General features: G+C 44.0%; 1 protein-coding gene across 2 annotated transcripts in view; it reads left to right on the top strand.

Annotated features, from left to right (window-relative positions):
- The window catches only part of GCNA (germ cell nuclear acidic peptidase), a 36203-nt gene that overhangs the window by 17358 nt on the left and 4629 nt on the right, over window positions 1-14216 (top strand). For both annotated transcript variants that reach the window (XM_063702901.1, XM_063702900.1), the window contains exons 6-9: window positions 147-180; window positions 3370-3458; window positions 8996-9910; window positions 10922-10988. In XM_063702901.1, coding sequence (XP_063558971.1) covers window positions 147-180; window positions 3370-3458; window positions 8996-9910; window positions 10922-10988 — 1105 coding nt within the window. The remainder of the gene's footprint in view (window positions 1-146; window positions 181-3369; window positions 3459-8995; window positions 9911-10921; window positions 10989-14216) is intronic.

Consider the following 14216-nt stretch of genomic DNA (forward strand, 5'->3'; position numbering starts at 1 on the left):
CTTTTATTTCCTTTCTATCCTTCATGGGAGATGTAAATTTTAAGCAGCTCTAATTTATAGACTTTGGTTTTAGGGAATTAAAGACATAGGCAACCAGATTTTTTCATGCTTCAGATGTTTTCTAATGCCCTCTTTCTCTGATTTAGCTGTGGCCAGAAGAGCTCCGAAGAGACAGGCGAGGTGAGTAGGAGAATTAATGAAACTTTACTTTTTTTTTTTTTTTTTAAATTAAAGGGGGAAAAACCTCATGCTCTGTCTAAGGAAATTTAAGAGTAAACTTCACATTTCCTCTGTGGACACTCTGTGGTTCTCAGCAGGATCATGATGGCTGTTTGACATCACAACCAGGTTGAAAACATTAGATTCCTTATGCCTGACCCATTATCTAACTGGTCAGTTTCTTCTTTGAGGTATCTCTGTGAACTATGCCTTAACATCCAGGCTCTACTAGTCTAAGCCCTTATTGGTGTTTGCTCCTTTTTATTTTTGTTTTTAGATTAGATTAGTTTAGTTTTTTGTTTTGTTTTGTTTTGTTTTGAGACTGAGTCTTGCTCGACCAGGTTCGAGTGCAGTGGTGCAATCTCGGCTCACTGCAGCCTCCGCCTCCTGAGTTCTGGTGATTCTTCTCCTCTGCCTCTCAAGTAGCTGAGATTACAGACACACGCCACCACACCCGGCTAATTTTTGTGTTTTTAGTAGAGACGGGGTTTCACCATGTTTTTCAGGCTTGTCTTGAACTCCTGACCTGAAGCGATCCACCTGCTTTGGCCTCCCAAAGTTCTGGGATTACAGGTGTGAGCCACCGTGCCCAGCTTGTTTCTTCTTTTTAAGTGGCTTCCTCACCTTGATCTCTTACTTGTGATCCAGTCGGTGTACCACTTGTAGCTGGATCTCCTGAGGCACTGCTTTGATCATATCAATCCCCAATTCAAATAGCTCATAATAGAAAAATCAAGCTGTTTACCCCAATATTTAACGCCTTCTGTGATCTGGCCATAACCTCTCTTTCAGCCTCACCTGCTATTGTTCCTATTAATGAATCCTCTGCTCTAGCCAGAGCTTAATGGAGGGGTGTTTCCCAGGTGCCAAACTGTAGGGGGTGCTGAAAAAAATTGCTGGAGTAAATATGAAGTATGGTGCTACATAACTGTTTTCCACATTGACTCCTTGAATTACTGTAGAAATGCAAATTGGTCATTCTTGTTCCCCCCATCAAGCCAGATAGTGCTGTGAAGTGGGAAAATTTTTGTTCTGGCTATCTCTGATCTATCTCTATTGAGTATTTTTATAACGTGTAAGCCACCAACTCCTGACACCAATGTGTGAAATGTCATTTAAAATCTGCAGTTGCAGGCCCGGCACAGTGGCTCACGCCTGTAATCCCAGCACTTTGAGAGACCAAGGTGGGCGGATCACTTGAGGTCAGGAGTTCAAGACCAGCCTGGCCAACATGGCGAAACCCCATCTTTAATAAAAATACAAAAAATTAGCAGGGTGTGGTGGCATGTGCCTCTAATTCCAGCTACTTAGGAGGCTGAGGCACGAGAATCACTGGAACCTGGGAGGCGGAGGTTGCAGTGAGCCAAGATTGCGTCACTGCACCCCAGTCTGGGTGGGAGTGAGACTCTCTCAATAAATAAATAAATAAATAAAGTCAGCAGTTGCAATCAGCTGAAATTCTAGAGCCAAATAATGTATAAAGCTGTTAATCGTTGATGATCAGTTTTGTTAATTGTATTTCTAAAGTCTGGTTTATTGAGGTATGATTTATATATGGTAAAATTCACCCTTTTTAGGTGTACAGTTTGATGGATTTTGACAAGCATATATGGTAGTGTAACCATCACCACTATCAAGATGCAGAGTATTTCCATTGCTGTTATTTATATTTTAAATGTTCTATCATGGCTCCTGAGAAGTATTCCAGCGTATAATATTATACATAATGAAGTCCTTGTTTGATAATTAAAATGTATCTGAGTTTTAAATAGAAAAAATAGTTTCTTCCAGCCTCTGCTAGATAGATGGTGAACAAATGTTTAAAGAAAATCAGTTTTAAGGGACCTGCAAGGAGTGCCCACAGGTCTTGTTCCAGTCCCAGGTGCCATCTATATATGGGATATAGGAAGAGTAGATTTGGGAGGAAGGTGATGAGTTTGGTTTTGGGCATGCTGGAATCAAGGAGCCTGTAGGCAGGGCTGATAATCAAAATTTTCTAACAACCAACAGAGCACAGGCAGGAATTAGTCAGGATGGTTGCCTGCTGGTCAGGACAGACACCATCAATAAACAAATCGGTAAGGCCATACCTCTGCATACTGACTAAATATCGGCCCTGCCCACAGGATGTCCAGGTAGGAAGTTGGAACTGTGGAGCTAGAAGTCAGAAGAGAAGTTGGGCTTAATATAATGAATTGGGCTGGTGTAATTAATAATTGATTGTATTGGCATGAGAGGGCTGGGGATAAGTCCTGGGATTGAGTCGAGGAAGATGAGTGAGGAGGAGTGAATGGAAAGGTGAGACGAGAACCAAAAGACGACTTTGTCCCAGAAATCAAGAAAAGAGTTTTAAGGATGGAGTAGTCAATAGGATAGCAAAGGCACATCAACTTGGCAGTGTCAAAGTGGTAAACATGGTGGAAGCAGATGAACATGTGTGTCTGTAGCAGGTGCAGACATGTCCCGTAACAGTGTATTAAGTATTTTTCTTTCATTATGAAAGTATATTATACTTATTATACACTGTTTGGGGACAGGAAGGTGGCCAATTTCATCCTGCTGGAACTTCTGAGCCAAATACCAGGATTAGCCGAGGATGAGGACCCCAGGGGGTGCTTACCACTGGTACCCTGGGTGGTGCAGGTGCACTGCTGAGTTTGACACCTACCAGAGCAGTCCGTCAGTTCAAGAGGGTGGTGCTGGTTTGGGGTTGCAGAGAGTAGCACTGAAGAGAAACTCCCTACTCTGAGGCTGCCTCTCTCCATCTGTGGCCCTCTACCCTTCTCAGACAACTGGATCTCAAACTTGATAAAGAAAGATGACAACTCCCTGATCAATTTTACCACTGTGCCAAAACTATCTGAATACATAAAATCTGACAGAGCCCATTTCACTCTCAGTATGTGACAGACTCCTTGTTTTAGAAGGATGTGAGACAGATGGAAAGATGTAGGAAGATGGAAAAAGAGAAAAAGATAGAAAATCAGGTAGAATGGAAGGATTGAGTAGTTCCAAAGGAGGCGAACAGAGTTACTGTGGGAAACAAAAAATTGACAAGTGGTCAAGATCAGAAAAGGTGAGAAATGCATTGAAAAAGAAGACTGTTGCGTTCATACTTCTCTCTTGTTTTTCTCCTGTTTCATCACTCAGCTCCGTGGTAGTGATTGACTCTGATTCTGATGAGGAATGTCACACCCATGAGGAGAAGAAAGCTAAGTTATTGGAAATAAATAGCGACGGCAAGTATATATTACTTTGTTAGATAAGTAGCTGAGCTCCAAAGCCTCATCACACGTGGTAGTTTCAGGATCAGAGTCCGCAGACTTTCTATTCAGAATCCCTCAGTAGTGAGTGCCACCGTTTCTTTCCTCGTATGTGCTGGCTGTGGATATGGCCGGGTTCCCTATATCCCCTGGTCAATTTCCCAGCAGCAGCAACTGTTGTTGCTGCCTCAGACCTTGGGGGCCCCCTCAGTAGAGTTCTTACCTGCCTAGAGCTATATCAGTGAAGCGGGGTAGGGGTGGTGGGTCAAGAGCTGAGGCTGGGAAGTATGGAGGCTGCTCTGTGACTCCCTCTTCCTCTCTTCCCCGCTCTATGTGTGGGAATGACGAGGAAGAGGAAAGGAGTAAGAGGCCTGGCTCATTCTTCCTTCCAGCTTGAAGGGTGGTGGTTATGGGCCAGCTGGCAGTGTCGTGTTGAGAAAATTCTTTTTCCATTGAGCTGCTGGTCTTTGCTGTTTGCCGGTCCTTCTGTATTTTCAACAGATTCTTGTGTTTCTTTAGAGCCTGTTTCCTGTGGCAGATCCTTACCTCTTTGGATCAGAAGCCCCTTTAGCCTTCTGGGTGGCTTGGAGCTTAACTGAATTCAGAACCTACCTGCTCAGTGGGGGATGAAACACAGGAAGACTAGAAACTTTTTAAGCATTAGGGACATTGTTTCACTGACCTTTGTTCTGTCAGTACAGGTATAGGGCATGATACGTGGGACACTTAGTTAATGTTTGCTGAGCTGAACTCAACTGAAAATGGGACACCCTTAAAGCACCAACTACAACTTTTTTGGAGACAGAGTCTCGGTCTGTTGCCCAGGCTGGAGTGCAGTGGCATGATCTCAGCTCTCTGCAACCTCTGCCTCCTGGGCTCAAGTGATTCTCCTGCCTCAGCCTCCTGAATAGCTGGGATTACAGGCGCCCGCCACCATGCCCAGCTAATTTTTTTTCGTTTTTTTTTTTTAGTAGAGATGGGGTTTCTCCATGTTGGCCAGGCTGGTCTTGAACTCCTGGCCTCAAGCAATCTGCTTGCCTTGGCCTCCCAAAGTGCTAGGATACAGGTGTGAGCCACTGGGCCTGACCAGCACCAGCTACTTCTTAGATAACTACCCAAGAGCTATTGTTGGCCAGAGTTGCTTAGCTAACCCGGGATATCAGAGCAGGGAAGGGAGAGGTGGTTTGAAACGCTAGTCTCCTATTGTTCTACCACCCATCCTTTTGGATTTCTTTACCTGCTTCCTCTCTCTAGCTCTGGGTGGCTGTGCCTGAGCAGGACAGTGGTCTGGGTGCAGAGTAGAGGGTCTGACATGACAAGCTGTTCAAATGTGAAAGGAACTCCAAGGAGGCAGCTTGAGGGCAGGCAGGAGTAACAGAGCCAGAAACCAGTTCACAACCGGAGGCCACCAGGTGCTTGACTTCTTAAATCAGAAGAGACCGATTCTTTTGAGGGTGAACTTTTAGCTAAGGCTGCTCTTAACCTTGCTGGCCTGTGGACTGTAGCTGTGGGCATCCATCGCAGCGATGGAGGGATGAAGAATGCTCCTATAGGACTGGCTTTGTATGTTTCTTTGCTGTTCTCTACGTGGCATTTCTTTTTGTTATAATGAATTTAGGCAATTCTACAGAAAACAAGGCCCAGTGAACTCTAAAACATACCTCCAACCTTTGTCACTGTACATAGTCATTTTTAAATATATTGTAAGCAGTGTGTCCCTACTTTTTCTAATTTTTAATTTCAACTGCAGGTGGCAAATCTTTTAAGTTTTCTAGGAAGGAGGCAGGGCTTTTTACCATAGGAACATCTACTCCTTTTCTCTTCCCTTACTGCATATTTGAAGTTTTTTCATAATTAATTCAAATAACAGATAAGACTCTCAAAATATATTATCTCAAATCTGCAGTTTTAGGATAAAGAGTTTTTGCACCATAAATATATCTTTCACATCTTGCCTATGCCATGGTTTAGATTTTTAGATTTTTGTTTACATCCAGAATCATAGAAAGCTAGAACTTGAGCTCCAAACAGACTTCAAAGAGTGTGTGGCGTCAGACACACCGGCCTTCATTTCAGTGCAGGCAGTGATGTTCCAAATGTTCCTGAGGCCTCTCAGAGAGTGCTGACATCAGGACCTACTCCTGACTCATATCAGTGGTTCTGAGAGCTTTGCACTTATGAACTAATTTAAAGAATGAAATTTTGGTGACCAACACAGAGTTGTCAATTTTTAATTTGTCTAATGAAGGAAATTAAAAAAAAAACTTCAGCTACCATTTACTATCTTTGTAATTTTGTAAAGAACACCAAAAGTTTAACCAAGACATAATCACAAAAGAAAGGACAGTCCTTTAAATTATAGAAATTTAACTTGATGGGAGAAAAAATACCACTTTATTATTCTAATTTGTCTTATTTTGCTGTGGACCAGTGAAAATATACAAGTCTGCAGACCCGTGTTTGGGAAGCCCGAAGCAACTACTGTATCTTGCTACTTAGAGACTATGATTTGAAAATTGCCACAAGTTTGGTTGCTATTTGATCTGTCACTGCTCTCAGTGAAATAAAAAATAGGGGAAAAACAATCTAAAGTAACTTTCTTTTTTAAAAAAATAATTTTTCATTTTTGTGAGTAGATAGTAGGTGTATATATTTATGGGGTACATGAGATGTTTTGATACAAGCATGCAATGTGTAATAATCACATCATAGAGAATGCAGTATCTGTCTTCTCAAGCATTTATCCTTTGTGTTACAAGCAATCCAGTTATACTCTTTTAATTATTTTAAAATGTACAGTTAAGTTAGTGACTTACAGTCATCCTGTTGTGCTATTAAATAGTAGATCTTATTCTTTCTATTTTTTTGTGCCCATTAACCATCCCTACCTTTCCACACCCCTCCACTATCCTTCCCTGCCTCTGGTAACTATTGTTCTATTCTCTATCTCCATTAGTTCAATTGTTTTCATTTTTAGACCCCACATATAAATGAGAACATGCGTGTGGTGGCTCACGCCTGTAATCCCAGCACTTTGGGAGTTCGAGGCAGGCGGATCACGAGGTCAAGAGATCGAGACCATCTTGGCCAACATGGTGAAACCCCGTCTCTACTAAAAATACAAAAATTAGCTGGGTGTGGTGGTGCGTGCCTGTAGTCCCTGCTACTTGGGAGGCTGAGGCAGAATTGCTGGAACCCAGGAGGCGGAGGTTGCAGTGAGCTGAGATTGCACCACTGCATTCCAGCCTGGCGGCAGAGCAAGACTCCATCTCAAACAACAACAACAACAACAACGAGAAAAAAACGTGAAATTTGTCTTTCTGTGCCTGGCTTATTTCCCTTAACATAATGACCTCCAGTTCCATCCATGTTGTTGCAAATGACAGGATCTCATTCTTTTTTATGGTTGAGCAGTACTCCATTGCTCCATTGTGCATGTGTACCACATTTTCTTTATGCATTCATCTGTTTTTTTTTGTTTGTTTGTTTGTTTTGCGACGGAGTCTTGCTCTGCTGCCCAGGCTGGAGTGCAGTGGCGCAATCTCGGCTCACTGCAGCCTCTGCCTACTCGGTTCAAGCAATTTCTCCTGCTTCAGCCTCCTGAGTAGCTGGGACTACAGGCACCCTCCACCATGCCTGGCTAATTTTTGCAGTTTTAGTAGAGATGGGGTTTCACCATTTTGGCCAGGCTGGTCTCAAACTCCTGGCCTCAAGTGATCCGTGCGCCCTGGCCTCCCAATGTGCTGGGATTACAGGCGCGAGCCACCGTGCCTGACCTCCATTCATCTGTTGATGGGCACATAGGTTGCTTCAAATCTTGGCTATTGTGAACAGTGCTACAACAAACATAGGAGTGCAGATATCTCTTTAATATACTGATTTTCTTTCTTTCGGGTGTATACGCAGCGGTGGGTTTGCTGAATTGTGTGGTAGGTCTGTTTTTAGTTTTCTGAGGAACCACCAAACTGTTCTCCAGGGTGGTTGTACTAATTTACATTCCTACCAGCAATGTACAAGGGTTCCCTTTTCTCCTCATTCTCACCAGCATTTATTATTGCCTGTCTTTTGGCTAAAAGCCATTTTAACTGGGGTGAGATGATACCTCATTTTAGGTTTTGTTTTTTGTTTTGTTTGAGACAGTCTCACTCTCACCCAGGCTGGAGTATAGTGGTGTGATCTCAGCTCAGTATAACCCCCACCTCCCAGGTTCAAGCGATTCGCCTGCCTCAGCCTCCCAAGTAGCTGGGACCACAGGCACACACCACCATACCTGGCTAATATTTGTATTTTTAGTAGAGATGGGGTTTCGCCATGTTGGCCAGGCTGGTCTCAAACTCCTTACCTCAGATAATCCACCCGCCTTGCCCTCCCAAACTGCTGGGGTTACAGGTGTGAGCCACCGTGTCTGGTCATTCATTGTAGATTTGATTTGCATTTCTCTGATGATCAATGATGTTGAACACCTTTTCATATGCCTGTTTGCCATTTGTATGTCTTCTTTTGAGAAATGTCTATTCAGATCTTTTGTCCCATTTTTTCATTGGATTATTAGATTTTTTTTTCCCTATAGAGTTGTTTGACCTCCGTATATACTCTAGTTATTAATCCCTTGTCAGATGGGTAGTTTGCAGATATTTTGTCCCATTCTGTGGGTTGTCTCTTCACTTTGTTGATTGTTTCCTTTGCTGTGCAGAAGCTTTTTAACTTAATGTGATCCCATTTGTCCATTTTTGCTTTGGTTGCCAGTGCTTGTGGGGTATTGCTCAAGAAATTTTTGCCCAGACTGATGTCCTGGAGATTTTCCTCAATGTTTTCTTGTAGTAGTTTCATAGTTTGAGGTCTTAGATTTATGTCTTTAATCCATTTTGATTTGATTTTTGTATAGCAAGAGATAGGAGTCTAGGTTCATTCTTTTGCATATGGATATCCAGGTTTCCCAGCACCATTTATTGAGGAGACTTCCTTTTTGCCAGTGTATGTTCTTGGCACCTTTTTCTAAAATGAGTTTGCTGTAGGTGTGTGGATTTTTTTCTGGGTTCTCTATTCTATTCCATTGGCCTATGTTGTCTGTTTTTATGCCAGTACCATGCTGTTTTGGTTACTGTAGCTCTGTAGTGTAATTTGAAGGCAGGTTATGTGATTCCTCCACTTTGTTCTTTTTCCTCAGGATAACTTTGGCTATTCTGGGCCTTTCATGATTCCATATAAATTTTAGGATAGTTTTTTCTAGTTCTGTGAAGAATGTCATTGGTATTTTGATAGGGATTGTATTGAATCTGTACATTTCTTTAGGCAGTATGGACATTTTAACAATATTGATTCTTCCAATCCATGAACATGGAATCTTTCCATTTGTTGGTGTCTCCTTTAAAATAACCGATTCTTAACTGCTATTCAAAATGTCACAGTTCCTGTCTTGTTTAATTTGTGCTAAATAATCTGCTGAAATTTAGCGTATAAAGGAGGTGGTGGAGGGAGTATATTTACATATGATTGTGTCTCTTGAATTTCAGATGAGAGTCCGGAGTGTTGTCATGTGAAGCCTGCCATCCAGGAACCTCCAATAGTTATTAGTGATGATGACAATGACGATGACAACGGTAATGATTTGGAAGTTCCCGACGACAACAGTGATGATTCAGAAGCTCCCGACGACAACAGTGACGATTCGGAAGCTCCCGACGACAACAGTGATGATTCGGAAGCTCCCGACAACAATAGTGATTATTCGGATGTTCCTGACGACAACAGTGATGATTCATCCGACGACAAGAGTGATGATTCGGATGTTCCCGACGACAGCAGTGATGATTCGGAAGCTCCCGACGACAGCAGTGATGATTCGGAAGCTCCCGACGACAGCAGTGATGATTCGGAAGCTCCCGACGACAGCAGTGATGATTCGGAAGCTTCCGACGACAGCAGTGATGATTCGGAAGCTCCCGACGACAAGAGTGATGATTCGGATGTTCCCGACGACAAGAGTGATGATTCGGATGTTCCCGATCACAATAGTGATGATTTGGAAGTTCCTGTGCCAGCAGAAGATTTGTGTAATGAAGGCCAAATTGCCTCAGATGAAGAAGAGCTGGATGAGGCTGCTGCTGCTGTCTCCCAGCGTGATTCATCTGATGATGCTGGTGAGCAGGATCTTGGTGAGAATCTCAGCGAACCACCAAGTGATCCTGAGGCTAACCTTGAAGTTTCAGAGAGAAAGCTGCCAACTGAGGAAGAGCCTGCACCTGTGGTGGAACAATCAGGGAAAAGGAAGTCAAAAACCAAAACTATCGTGGAGCCCCTAAAACAACAGAAGGCAAAAACCAAAACTATTGTGGAGCCACCGAGGAAAAGGCAGACAAAGACCAAAAATATAGTGGAGCCACTGAGGAAGAGGAAGGCGAAAACCAAAAATGTATCTGTGACACCTGGTAAGCCAGTCATGCCAAGTATGCCTGTCCCACTGAATGTGCCTTGCCTGCCAAATGTGCCTGTGTTATCCAGTCTGCCTGTCCTCCCTTTCAACCCTGTGCCATTTCAGCAACTTCCCTGTGGCCCAAGGAGGCATCCATCCCAGTGCAAGGATGGTTCTGGGAACAGGGGAGGAATGCCCACATCTTTCTCATGCTCCTGTATCTTAGTATTTGCTGTTCACTAGCCTAGAGTGCTGTCTCCCTGAACCTTCTGTTCTGAGGATATCTTATTTTTCTTAGGAAATTATCTCTTCCTCTATGAAGCCCTGAGTCAGGGTGGCTCCTGTCTCCTGGGTTACCAAAGTTCTAGAGCCCATCTCTACCAAAGCACTAGTCACGTTGTTAGAATACATTCCTGAGTCTGTCCCCTTCCCTACCCCGTCCCAGTAGACTGTGAGCCTCTTCGTGGGAGGACTCTTCCTCATCTTTTAGTCTCTCTCAGGATTTGGCCTGGTGCTTGGCACGTGATAGAGGTTCAATAAATTTTTTAGATATATGAATGACACTGACTATTGATACATAAGCCTTTAGCTAGAGCAGCTGGCAGGATGGGTCCTAGGCCAAGGCAGAAAGATCTGCCTTGCCCTGCACACTGAGTGAAGGTGCTGCCTAGAATATGAGCCACTCATTGGAGCAGGTGTGTGAGCTGTACCATAGCACCCCTTCGACTGTGCACGCTTCAGTTGCCCACACCACCTAGCTTCTAAGGGCACACTCCTGGACCCTCATAGTCCTTGGTGCCTGTGACAGAATCCTGCCCAGCTCATGCTGCTGGCAGCTCTGTGATTCACGTGGGTGAGATCATTGAGAATGATGAAGGCAGCAGTATGCCACTTCAGACAGTTTTGTTTAGAGATGTTGCACTGGGCTTGGCTGTGAGGGCTCCTTTTGGGTTTACCTTTCTGTTGGTCTCATGATGGTACCAATTTTCAGGGTACAAGTAACCTATTATTTTTTCATCTGGTAAAGGACATAAGAAGCGTGGGCCTTCAAAGAAGAAACCCGGTACAGCAAAAGTTGAAAAACGCAAGACTAGGTATGTACTGCTTGCGTTCAGTTGAACAGGAATTTATTGCACAGCGGTCACACTGGGCAGTCCACTGGGCACTTGGGTGGGGGTGGTCTGCAAGGGGATGGAGTCTGGCTGGGATGGGACTGGGGGACAAGGTTTCTGTCCTTGAGTAGGAGGGCCCAAGCAAGGGAGAATACTACCCACTGGCTCCTTCCTCCCTTCTTTCCCCACTCTCTGAGGCTGGGCATGGGCTCTCCGCCAAGGTGCCTGCAGTTACCTGGGTGGAGGGGGCCTTTCTGCACCCACAGCAGCTCTGGCCTCTGAGATTGCCTATGTCCTTCAACTCAGATCAAAGAACAATGTGTAGCCAAACAAGACACTTTTCTTCAGGCTGGATACAGCCTCATGGCCACCAGTTTGCGCTAAACCAAGGCAAAGGCACTGGAAATGGTGAGAAGGTGAAAGCAACACATTGATCTGTTGGAATTGGAGGGAGAGTGGTCAAGATTGTCTCCCAGGTTTTTCTAGTGCTTTGGCTGAACCCAGTTACTCTTACTACTATGTATATCTGTATGAATTTTTAAGCTTAAATGTTAGGATGAAATGGATTGCTTATCATTCCTTTATTTTTATTAAGCTATATATAGTTGATACTGAAAACAACCACTGATCCTGTAGACCAAAGACATGTTAATACTTAAGGCAAAAAATTAATATATTTTCTTATTTAGATTCCAGGAATTTCTTAGTTTTTCCCTTAAAAATTTGATATAGTAAGCATAATTTTCTTTGTTTTTACTTTCATTGAAGAGTAATGTATACTCACATCTGAATTGTCTTACAAGACAAGGAATGTATTTGAAGGACTATATGTTATTTTTTAACGAGTATTTGGGGACAATAAGTATATCTTAAGGGAGGGGAAAAAGACTGATGTGTCAGGCATAGGGGCACCAGGTTACCCCGGACCTGAGCAGAAGGGCTGTCTGTTTCTGCACTGGCTTAGGCAGCCGGTAACAGCTTGCCAAGTGCTCTCTTAGCTGGATCCCCTTTCATCAAGGTTTCTGCTCCAGACTCCTAACTACATATTTAAGCTGCTTTGCCTCCAGGGACGTGTGTCTTGGGTAACTCCCAGGTTACTTTGCTAGAGCGTGACAAAAGAAGGGAAAAGCTGTCCCTTGGTGTCATTGTCAGTCTGCATTATCCAAAGGAGGCTAGCCTGTTTGGACTCTTAACTGTTGTTTAGCACTTCCTGTGTCAGTCTGGAGGCTTCCTGTTATGCTTAGCATTGTTCCTGTGTAGGCTGCTTGCTGGTCATGGTGTCTGATGTACCCAGTTTGGGGTCTCGTCGGTTCCTCTGATGTGAAGGTGCTCAGCCTGCAGTAAAGAGCCACAGGCCTTGAGGTGAAAGTATGCTAAGCCACAAGGCCAACGTTCTGTGAGCACAAACACACAGGGGTCTGGGCTCTGCCAAAGTCTGCAGAGGGTTCAGGTTTGCATCTGCCACCTTAAATACTGATGTAAATTTGCTTTCAGACCTAAGTAACTGGAGGCAGAAATGTTTGAGTCCCCCATTTCAGGCTTGGTATGAAGAACCTTCTGTAACGTCTGTCTTGTCTGGTACTTCCCCCCTCTGCAGCCCAACTTCCTCACGTAGGGTTTAGTTTGTGACTTAAGGGTTAATAAGTGTTCTGGCAAATTCTTAGTCTTAGGAGTTCTATTAAGTCAGAAACTTGCTGCATTTGCTCCCATTTTGTCTTTCCAGCTCTTTGGGCTCATCTCTGGACTTAGTGGACTGTTTCAGCTAAGATAAAAATGCTTCTGTTTAAATGGTAGTTATTACAGTATGAGTCCTTTATGTGTTCAGCATTATTCTTTGTGCCATTTGAATTAGGCCTTGAAAGATGGGGCAGCGATTGTGGTTTAATCAAAAGACCATGAGATTTGGATAAGGAGATTCACTGTCTCTGTGACCTTTGGGCAAGTCACTTGACCCCTGAGCACAGTGGAGATCGTAAAAATAGTAACAGCTTCTTTGAAGGGCGGTTGTGAGGATTAAATATGACAATGCAAAAAGAAGTTCTTTGCAAATGATAAAGTGCTACACAGAAGGTTATTCTCAGTAGAGGTGGAGATGTAGTCCTTGTAAGCCATGGGAAAATAGATTGTACCAAGGCACAAATGCGGGAAATTAAAATTTGTGTCCAGGGAACATTTAAGTTGCCCACTTTGGCTAGAGTATCAGTGGTAGCTGGGAATAGAGCTTTGGACAGGGTTGACCCTGGCCATGAATGTCAGGCCAGGCAGTCAGTGAAAAACCAGAGGGGGACATTAATTGGAGCATGGCCTGCAAAAATGAATCTGGAGGGGTGTGTGTGATTGGATGAGAAGAGAAAGAGCCTGGAGGTAAGGAACACTGGAGTGTTCTCATATCTAGGCATAAAGGGTAGGACAAGAACTTGAACTAGAGTAGGAACCAGGGGGATGGAAAGGAGGTGCTGGCTGGAAGAGAAAGTGTGAAGAAGATAGTCTGTCTCTGTGCCCAATAAAGAGAGAAAAGGAATTTTATTTTGTTTTATTTTTTGAGACAGAGTCTCGCACTGTCGCCGAGGCTGGAGTGCAGTGGCGCGATCTCGGCTCACTGCAAGCTCCGCCTCCTGGGTTCACACCATTCTCCTGCCTCAGCCTCCCGAGTAGCTGGGACTACAGGCACCCACCATCACACCCAGCTAATTTTTTGTATTTTTAGTAGAGACGGGGTTTCACCGTGTTAGCCAGGATGGTCTCGATCTCCTGACCTCGTGATCCGCCTGCCTCGGCCTCCCAAAGTGCTGGGATTAAGGCGTGAGCCACCGCACCCAGCCGAGAAGAGGAATTTTTAAATGTCTTTGAGGTTTTTCAGCCAGTTGTAACACAAGTTTGATAGTTGAACACACGTTTAGCTGGAGATACATTCATGTTAATCAGTTGGAAGTTTGCACTGGGCAATTGTAAATTCAGAACTAGGTCTCAGGAGAGAGCTCCAGAGTGCAGATACAGATGTGGGGATAAGTCTCGTTGAGGTTGAAACCATGGGCTTTACACCTCTGAGGGTTGCAAAGAGAGAAGAGAAAAGGCTACAAATGAAGGCTTGGGAAATGCCCTCATCTAAGGAGCTGGATGGAAGAGGGAGCAACAGGTTTTCAGGGTCTCTTGACAAGACGCTTAGGTGTGCATTCCTTCTCTCTCTTTAGCTACATAAACCTCAGTTGA

Source organism: Gorilla gorilla, chromosome X (assembly GCF_029281585.2).
Source record: "Gorilla gorilla gorilla isolate KB3781 chromosome X, NHGRI_mGorGor1-v2.1_pri, whole genome shotgun sequence".
In the NCBI taxonomy this organism is placed as follows: domain Eukaryota; kingdom Metazoa; phylum Chordata; class Mammalia; order Primates; family Hominidae; genus Gorilla; species Gorilla gorilla.